Below are 10,361 nucleotides of genomic sequence, written 5' to 3' on the forward strand. Positions count from 1 at the left end.
CAATCATATCTCCTTTAATCGACCTTGTACATACAGTACCAGTCAAAGTTTGGATGACCCTTCTAGTTCATTGGTTTTTCTTTATGGTTATTAATTAAAAGACACTTCTTCATGTCTTAAAGTAATGATGGATGTTGTTTCTCTTTACTTAGTTGAGCGGTTCTTGACATAATATGGATTACTACAGTTGTGGTGTTGAATAGGGCTATTTACTGTATTGTTATTATGTACTATTTACTCTTTGATCTCAAACTCATTAAGAAGACAAGAAATCACACTAATTAACAAAATTAAATTTTGACGAGGCGCATGTTAATTGAAAAGCGTTCCAGGTGACTCCCTCATGAAGCTGGTTAAGATAATGCCAATAGTGTGCAAAGCGTCGTCAAGGTAAACGGTGGCTTCTTTGAAGAATCTAAAATATGAAACATAATTTGTTTTCTTAAAACATTTATGTTTACTACATAATTCTATACATGTTCAATATGTTATTTCATAGTTTTGATGTTTTCAGTATTGTTCTACAATGTAGAAAATAGTCAAAATACAGAAACTCCTATAAATGAGCAGGTGTGTCCAAACTTTTGACGGATACTGTACATGATACAGAATTGCAAAAAATGGCATTGTATACATTAAAAAACTCTACACAGATTAATTCAGGTGGTGAAGTATAAACACAGTCATTCTGTGATGGAGGATTTTATAAGATTCCATATTAACAAGTCCAACTTTTGCAAAAAAGAATGTAAAACTTCCATGCACCTCTTTAGTACAGATTTTTTTTCATGAACTAGAGCGACGGCTACAATTATCGACACCTTAACGATCTTTTGGCCGTTGCAAAAGTAGAAAAGACTTTCAATACATAAATTATGCATGAATAATTACTCAAACTTCCACTGGAAAAAAAATGAGTTGATTCCCGATTACTTAGCGTATCAGATCAAGTGACACCTTTGTCAACAGTTATCGACACTTTTGTCCACAGTTATTGACATCGTTCCACAATTATCAACATCGTTCCACGATTATCGACACCTAGATGATTATTAAAAAAAAAAGCCATCTCAGGTAACGAGCTGTGTCATCAGACGACCAGATCAAAGGGCAAGGAGGGTCTTCCGGTTGATTAACTGTTGTAACTGAAACTCACCTTTGTAAAAATTTTTTTTTGTTTTGTAAATCTGAAAAGATGTCGATAATTATGGACTGTCGATAATTGTAGCTGCCACTTTGTTCAAATATTAAGATCATTATTCAAATGAGGAAAATAATATTTTGGCTCTTTCTTAGTGTTAAAAGGGCACTAACCCCATGGCTATGCTTCATGGACCCCTGGGGGAACCACTGAACTCGAAATTCTGTGAAAATTTGACAATAAAAGAGGCACAGTGGGTAAAACGTAGGAATATGAGTGCAAAGGATCGTCTTTGTTCTGATATATTGTGCTGAGGCATATAGTTTAGATTGTATGTAGCGCTCTTCATTTCTGTTCTCACGGTTTGTATAAAAATATTCCCGCATGTCTCACTTTGTCTCCAGGTAATACAGTGTATAACCTGTATGCGGTGTCCAATCACTCAGGCACTACCACGGGGGGGCATTACACAGCATACTGCTGCCATCCTGACTCAGGACAATGGTACACATTTAATGATTACAGGTACTCATTCCATATGTATAAGACAAACTAGAGTTCATTTGAATGTGGATTTCTAGTTCTGACATTGTTTTGGTTGTGACATGTGTCCAGCGTGAGGTTTCTGAATTACTTGTTGCCATCTTCCAGCTCCTTTTCTCCCAGCTATAATTGTTTTCCTTTTTCTCTGTCCCCATGACGCCCCCACTTTCACTCCTGCTCTCTAACCTCTCTCCCACTCACATTCTCTGTTTCTTGGTGAAAAACGACTGCGGTTTTCGTTCTCATTGCCACATCTTTAGATCTGACGAAGGTTCATCCTGTTTTATTCTGTGCCTGTTCTCATTGTTGGTCTTTACATTTTGTGTCTACTATGTACCTATACTAAAGTTATATTCAGGAACAGTATTCATGGTATTTTGTATAAAAGTTTTATTTTTAGTAAACAGGAAAACAAATACACACACCAGAAAAAAAAAATCATGTTTGTTCTCATGTTGCATGAGCACAGCTTGAAGTTATTACTTACTAATGTTATAACGTCTACGTTTTTTAGAATTACAATGTTTTCCTTAGTAAAATGCTGCCAGAATACTGAATTTCAAACAATTAGCCATAGTGGCTGATGAGCTACACACTTAATTTCAAGCCATGTACAAACCCCATTTCAAGAAAAGTTGGGATTCACGTGAATCTTTATTTAACTGACAAAAGTGCAAAGAAAAGATTTACAATAATTTTACCAACCAACTTATTTGTATTTTGTAAATATGAACAAAGTTAGACTTTGATGCCTGCAACAAACTCAAGAAAAGTTGGGACACAGGCATTATTGCCATTGTGTTACATCACCTTTCCTTTTAATATCACTTTTTAATCGTATGGGATCTGAGGATACTAATTGTTGCAGTTTTGCAATTGGAATTCTTGCTTGATCCAAGATTTCAGCTGCTCAACAGTCTGTGGTTGTCGTCGTCTGATTCTCCTCTTCATGATGCGCCACACATTCTCAATAGGAGACAGATCTGGACTGGCAGCAGGCCAGTCAAGCACACTCCCTCTGTGTCTATGAAGCCATGCCGTTGTAGCCCGTGCAGAATGAGGCCTGGTGTTGTCCTGCTCAAATAAATATGGACTTCCTGGGAAGAGATGTAGCCTTGATGGCAGCACATGTTTCTCTCAAACCTCAGTATATGCCTCCGCATCAATGTAACCTTCTCACACATGTAACCCGCCCATGCTGTGGGCACTGATACACCCTCATACCATCACAGATGCTGACTTTTGTACTTTTCTCTGATAACAAACTCGATGGTCGTGTTCACCTGTGGCACGGAAAACTTGATGTCCAGTTTTCCCAAAAAAAAACAAGCTGAAATGTGGACTCATCTGACCACAGCACATGTTTCCACTGTCTTTGAGTCCATCTGAAATGAGTTCAGGCCCAGGGAAATCGGCAGCATTTCTGCATAGAATTAATGAATAGCTTCCTCCTTGTGTAATACAGTTTCAGGTTGCATTTCTGGATGCAGCAGCAGACTGCGTTAAGTGACAATGGTTTTCCAAAGATCTCCCGAGCCCATGTGGCTATATTTGTTACGTTAGCATGACGGTTTCTCAGGCAGTGCCACCTGAGGGCTCGAAGGTCACACATATTCAACAGTGGTTTCTGACCTTGATCTTTACACACTGAGACGTCTCCAAATTCCCTGAATCTTTTCACAATATTATGTCCTGTAGATTTTGAAAGGCATAAAATCTCTGCAATCTTGCATTAAGAAATGTTCTTTTTGAATTGACTAACTATTCTGTCACGAATTTTGGCACAACGCAGTGAGCCACGACCCATCCTTGCTTGCTTGCCTTTGGTGCTGCTTCTTTTATACCCAATCATGATACCCTCACCTGTTATGAATTAACCTGCTTATTGTGGAATCTTCCAAAATGGTGTTACTTGAATATAAACCTTTCAATCTTATTTTGCCTCTGTCCAACTTTTTCTGAGTCTGTTGCAGGCATCAAACTCTAACTTCGTTTATATTTGCAAAAATATAATTAAGTTGGTCAGTATTGAACTATTGAAAATCTTTTCTTTGTACTTTTGTCAGTTAAATAAAGGTTCACGTGAATTAACAAATCGCAGATTTTTGTTTTTGTTGCATTTTGGAAAACATCCCAGTTTTCTGGAAACGGGGTTTCCATGATCTGACACTTTTGGAAGTGTGCAGGTTCTCATTGTTCTCTGTTTTCTTACAGAGTAACGTCAATGTCCTCCAGTCATGTGCGCAGCAGCGATGCGTACGTTCTGTTCTACGAGCGAGCCAACTTGTGACGGCTTACAGGAGACAGAAGGAGCGAGGTCATCAGCCTCACGCGGCATCCTCACAGAAAGAAGATGCTGTCACCTTCTCCTGGACACCTGACAGAAATAAATGTAGCGTCATTACTGGCGCTCTGCTGCTGTGTCCAGTTCATTTTCATTAGGGAGGTCTGGAGTCTCCTGATGCCTCCATGTATGTGTGTGTGAGTGTGTGCGCGTGTGTGTGTGTGTGTCTGAGGGCAGCTCCTTGGGAGACACCATCGGGTAATAAAACCCTCGTGACTCCGTCTCCCCAGTCTCTCGCTATGCACTGCAACAGAACTCTGGTCCCGTCTGCGCCTTGTACAAGATCGCCTCAGTACACAGACTGGTTTAACATAGACGTGTTTTCTTGTCAATTGTATCATTTTTATTTGTATTCCCTACACTCCAGGGGAAATGAACTGGTCTGAGGCTCCCTCCGCTGAGGGAGACATGATTTACAACCTCTAAGCTGCAGCTCATATATTTATTTGAGCTCATCGGTTTGTTACACATCTCTGCTTTTATTCAGTGACATAGTTTTTGACTTGTTTCACCTGTCATTTTCTCCCAATCGCTTTCCACTCCATTCTCTCCCTCCTCTTACTCTCCTGAGGGCTGAAAGAGGCAAAAGGTCTGTTTAAGGTGCGCCGTGTTGACAGGACACCGTGTGGCTGCTACTGATCTGATACTCAAATGCTGTGAACGAGAGGACAGTGGAGTCGAGCTGATTATAATTCACTCGGTCGTCCTGATCGTACAGATTGGTTTATCTTTGATTTCATGCCATTGAACAACATGGAAAGAAGGTTTTTTTTGGGGGGGGAAAACTCTATCTGTATATTTTTATATATGATGCAATATAGAGAATGTAAAATACTGTGGTGCTGAAAATGACCTGTTACTGTTTCTGTTTTCAGTTAATTTAACAGGAGAAAGAGAATGGATACTATTTATGCTCACATGTCACTTTTTAACAGTGGCAGTCATATATATATATATATATATATATATATATGAAATAAATTTTAGAGAAAGACTTAACTTGTGTGTCTATATTTATTCAGACCTTGAATTCTGACCCATGATTATGTAATGAGTGATGAATTTTAGATGAATTACAGAGTACACAGTGAGGTCATTTCGGAAATGTTATCCAGAGGACATGAGCAATGTGCTATACTGCCCCCCTCAGGAAAAAAGGTATCTGATGTTTGGTTGTTTGTGTTTTTGTCCAGTCACACAAGTAGAAGATAGACCACTGTACACAGGGTTGTGTGACAAGTAATTAATTCAGGAAAATTTTATATAGTCAAGCCGGAAAGCCTGCACACCCCTTTCACCTTCTACAATAGATTGAGTTCATTTTTTTGTCACAAAATTCTACACAAAATATCCCATAATGACAGTGAAAGCAGGTTTTTAGACATTTGTGCTAATTTATTAAAAATCAAAATGTAAAATATCATGTGTACACAAGGGGGCACACCCTTTGATATGACGCCCAAAAGTGAGCTGAGGTGCATTTTCTTTCCACTGATACTGTTCGAGATGTTTCTACAACTTAATTGGAGTCCACCCATGGTAAATTCAATTGATTGGACATGACTGGGGATTGCCAACACCTGCCTATATAAGGTCCCACAGTTGACAGTGCAAGCCAGAGCAAACTCCAAGCTATGGGGTCAAAGGAATTATCTGCAGACCTCAGAAACAGGATTGTGTCAAGGCATAGATCTGGAGAAGGGTACAGAAAAATTGCTGCAGCTTTACAGGTCCCAAAGAGCACAGTGGCCACCAGCATTCATAAATAGAAGAAGTTTGGAGCCACCAAGAATCTTCCTAGACCTAGCTGCCTGGCAAAGCTGAGCAATCAGGGAAGATGGGCTTTGGCCAAGGGAGGTGAGCAGGAACCCGAGGGTCACTCTGACAGAGCTCCAGAGTATCCTTGTGGAGATGGGAGAACCTTTCAGAAGATCAACCATCCAGGCAGCACTCCACAAATCAGGCCTTTATGGTAGAGTGGCCAGACGGAAGCCACTCCTTAGTAAAAGGCACATGACAGCCTACTTGGAGTTTGCCAAAAGGCACCTAGAGGACTGTCAAACCATGAAAACCAAGATTCTCTGGTCTGATGAAACCAAAATTGAACTTTTTGGCCTGAATACCAAGCGTCACATCTGAAGGAAACCAGGCACAGCTCATCGCCTGGTTAATGCCATCCCTACAGTGAAGCATGGCAGTGGCAGCATCATGATGTGAGGATGTTTTTCAGCAGCAGGAACAGGGCGACTAGTCCTGATAGAGGGAAAGATGAATGCAGCTAAATACACCAAGATACTTGAAGAAAACCTGCTCCAGAGCAGTCTGGACCTCAGACTGGGGTGAAGGTTTACCTTCCAACATGACAACAACCTGAAGCACACAGCCAAGAGAACAAAGGAGTGGCTTCGGAGAGAGTCTGTGAATGTCCTTGAGTGGCCCAGCCAGAGCTCAGACCTGAATCCAATTGAACATCTGTGGAAGGAGCTGAAAATGGCTGTGTAGTGATGCTCCCCATCCAACCTGATGGAGCTTGCAAGGATATGCCAAGAGGAATGGGCAAAAATGTCTAGAACAAGTGTGCCAAGCTCGTAGCTTCTTTCCCAAGATGCCTTGAAGCTGTAATTGTTGCCAAAGGTGCATCAACCACGTATTAGGCTAAGGGTGTGTACAGATATGTAACCCCTAAATAACCTATTTTTGTCAGTAAAATAAAATTGCATATTTTCTAAAAACCTGTTTTCACTTCGCAATTATTGGCGATTGTGTGTAGATGTTTGAGGCAAAAAATGAACTCAATCTATTGTAGAATAAGTCTGTAATGTAATAAAATGTGGAAAAGGTGAAAGGGGTGTGCAGGGGTTTTCAGCTTGACTGTATATGTCACGCCACGGGATTTTTGTACCAGGTGCTCTGTTTACAGAATGCGTAGAAACGGTGTTGAAAAACGTGCAATATTTTGCGGCATTTTCACTAGCTGATCCAGTAACTATCAACAAATAATCACCTCAATAGCACCCCTACAGGATACATTTACTACTTTTAACATCATCCACGACTATGTTGGACTAAGGCTGGTTCTAGAGGACTTGAAACAGGGACTCATTTTAAATGACTACCCTGTAGTTACTGTCCAGAACCGGAAATGAGTCAACACTCGACTTGACAGTGTCCATTCATTGTACATGTACTGACTGATTCTGAGTCCTGGTCTCCGTGTTTTCAAAACTGCATGTTCAGAGGTTAGACAGAATAAAAACATTTTATGACTGACTATCTTCTGTCAACAACAGTTCTAGCTTTGTTGGTAATGTTTTGTACAGGTTAAAGTTGTTCCCATGTTAGAGTATCGGTGGCTAATATTCTGACATAATAGGCACAGTGCTAAGAATGAATTTGGCATGGTGCCAATCAATCAATGAGGCATCAAATTAAATTAGCTAGAGCTGTTTTGCAAATTTATAGCAAAAGTACTGTAGTGTCATTCTGGTCCAAAAATACACTTTAAACCAAGCTGAAACATCACGTGGACATTTTGAAGGCTTTCTGCCTGGAAAATGGACCATTTTGGGTTGTGCGCACATAATTTCATGTCAGATTTACAGTAACTTCCCTTGGGCCAATTTCACTTTGGTTTGTATTTCCTGCATACAAAGGCTTGGTAGTGTAATGCAGTAGGTGTAACTCAAAATTCATAATCTGAGTATTTGGTATGAAAATCTGGTGGACTGACACACGCCTTATACTCAATTTAATGCTCACTGTATACACAGTCAAAGCCCAGGATTATTTATGACACCACTGTATCAACATTATATTTCTTTACCAGGCTCAGGAACATCCATCCATCCATAACCACTTATCCTGTGCAGGGTCGCAGGCAAGCTGGAGCCTATCCAAGCTGACTATGGGCGAAAGGCGGGGTACACCCTGGACAAGTCACCAGATCATCACAGGGCCGACACATAGAGACAAACAACCATTCACACTCACATTCACACCTACGGTCAATTTAGAGTCACCAGTTAACCTAACCTGCATGTCTTTGGACTGTGGGGGAAACCAGAGCACCCGGAGGAAACCCACGCGGACACGGGGAGAACATGCAAACTCCACACAGAAAGGCCCCCATCGGCCGCTGGGCTCGAACCCAGAACCTTCTTGCTGTGAGGCGACAGCTCTGACCACTACACCACCATGCCACCCCTTGCTCAGGAACATGTACACTTTTATTTTCTCACCTTCCTAGAACTATATTTTAGTTTACAGCGTTTATGAATGATTTATTGCAGTGATATAATGTTTTCCTGAATGTTTTAAAGACCTCATATATAAATGTTCTTGAATGTTTTTATTGTATCACAACAACATATTACAACTTGCAAAGAAGTGAACTTTGTAACTAGAAGTAAATCACAGTGTTTGCTCGCTGGTCATTGGGTGTTGCTTATAAAGCCAAATATAGGTGTGTGTGTGTGTGTGTGTGTGTGTGTGTGTGTGTGTGTGTGTGTTTAATGCTTACAATATTTATATCTGTATTCAGACTTGAATCTGGCCAAATCTAAACAAAATATTAACAATTTGAATTATGTTTTAATACTCTATATGAAAAATGTAACCATAATTACTGTAAGTCACTGGAGTTATTGTCAGTGGTGTCACAAGTCCAGGCCGTTACACCACTGACAGTAACACCACTGACAAATTTCCTTTCAGGATGTATTTTCCTTTCTTGTTTGCCATAGTGATGGATAGCTTGAGGGATGAAGTGAGGCAAGAGTCACTATGGAACATGATGTTTGTGGATGATATTGTGATATGTGGTGAAAGTGGAGAGGAGGTTGAGCTGGGTTTGGAGAGATGGCGGTATGCATTGGAACGAAGAGAAATGAAGGTGAGCAGGAGCAAAACAGAATACATGTGCATCAGTGAGAATGGGGATGAGAGTGTAGTGAAGATGCAAGGAGTAGACGTAAAGAAAGTTGGTGAATTCAAGTACCTGGGGTCAACTGTGCAGGAAAATGGGGGCTGCGATAGTGAGGTGAGAAAGAGAGTGCAGGCAGGGTGGAGCAGTTGGAGAAGGATTTTGTGATAGGAAAGTCCCAGCAAAAGTGAAAGGAAAGATGTATAAGACAGTAGTGAGACCAGCTGTGATGTATGGATTGGAGACCGTACCCTTAACGAAGAGACAGGAGGCAAAGTTGGAGGTGGCGGAGTTGAGGATGTTAAGGTTTGCAATGGGAGTGACGAGGTTGGACAGGATAAGGAACGAGCACATCAGAGGGACAGCACATGTGGAGAGCTTGGGAATTAAGCTAAGAGAGATGAGACTGAGATGGTATGGGCACATCCTGAGAAGAGATGCAGAGCATGTTGGAAGGAGAATGTTGAGGATGGAGCTGCCAGGCACACGAAAACGAAGAAGGCCAAAGAGGAGATATATGGATGTGGTGAGAGAGGACATGAAAGTGGCAGGTGTGGTAGAAGAGAAAGATGCGGAAGACAGGGTGCAATGGAGATGAAAGATCTGCTGTGGCAACCCCTAATCGTGAGCAGCCAAAAGAAGAAGAAAGAAGATGTATTTTCCAAAGTGGTATCAACAGCCACTCAAACCACACATTGTTAATTGCATCAGCATCAATATTTTTCCAATAAAAATATTTTACAGGACAATTTAATGATGTAACTCCAGTGATACACTATATAGCCAAAAGTATATGGACACCTGAACGACTAATATGGAAGCACAAAATTGTCCATAACTTCATTACGCATTCCCTTCACTCGAACTAAGAGACCCAAAGCTGTTCCAGCATGACCACTAGGCGGCGTGTATGACTGGTAATTACTAACACTGGCCACTAGGTGGTGTGCAGGACTGGTAATTACTAGCACTGGTCACTAGACGGTGTGCAGGACTGGCAATTACTAACTTTGGTCACTAGGCGGTGTGTATGACTGGCAATTACTAACACTGGCCACTAGGCGGTGTGTCTCATCTCATTATCTCTAGCCGCTTTATCCTGTTCTACAGGGTCGCAGGCAAGCTGGAGCCTATCCCAGCTGACTACGGGTGAAAGGCGGGGTACACCCTGGACAAGTCGCCAGGTCATCACAGGGCTGACACATAGACCCAGACAACCATTCACACTCACATTCACACCTACGGTCAATTTAGAGTCACCAGTTAACCTAACCTGCATGTCTTTGGACTGTGGGGGAAACCGGAGCACCCGGAGGAAACCCACGCAGACACGGGGAGAACATGCAAACTCCGCACAGAAAGGCCCTCGCCGGCCACGGGGCTCGAACCCGGACCTTCTTGCTGTGAGGCGA

General features: G+C 41.5%; 1 protein-coding gene across 7 annotated transcripts in view; it reads left to right on the forward strand.

The window, feature by feature from the left end:
- usp2a (ubiquitin specific peptidase 2a) overlaps window positions 1-4,947 on the forward strand; it is an 89,564-nt gene extending 84,617 nt beyond the window's left edge. For all 7 annotated transcript variants that reach the window (XM_060943892.1, XM_060943888.1, XM_060943891.1 and 4 more), the window contains 2 exons: window positions 1,546-1,666; window positions 3,899-4,947. In XM_060943892.1, the coding sequence (XP_060799875.1) occupies window positions 1,546-1,666; window positions 3,899-3,974 (197 nt within the window). In that variant the 3' untranslated portion in view covers window positions 3,975-4,947. The remainder of the gene's footprint in view (window positions 1-1,545; window positions 1,667-3,898) is intronic.
- Window positions 4,948-10,361: the final 5,414 nt, after the last annotated feature.

This window comes from Neoarius graeffei, chromosome 17 (assembly GCF_027579695.1).
Source record: "Neoarius graeffei isolate fNeoGra1 chromosome 17, fNeoGra1.pri, whole genome shotgun sequence".
NCBI lineage: Eukaryota > Metazoa > Chordata > Actinopteri > Siluriformes > Ariidae > Neoarius > Neoarius graeffei.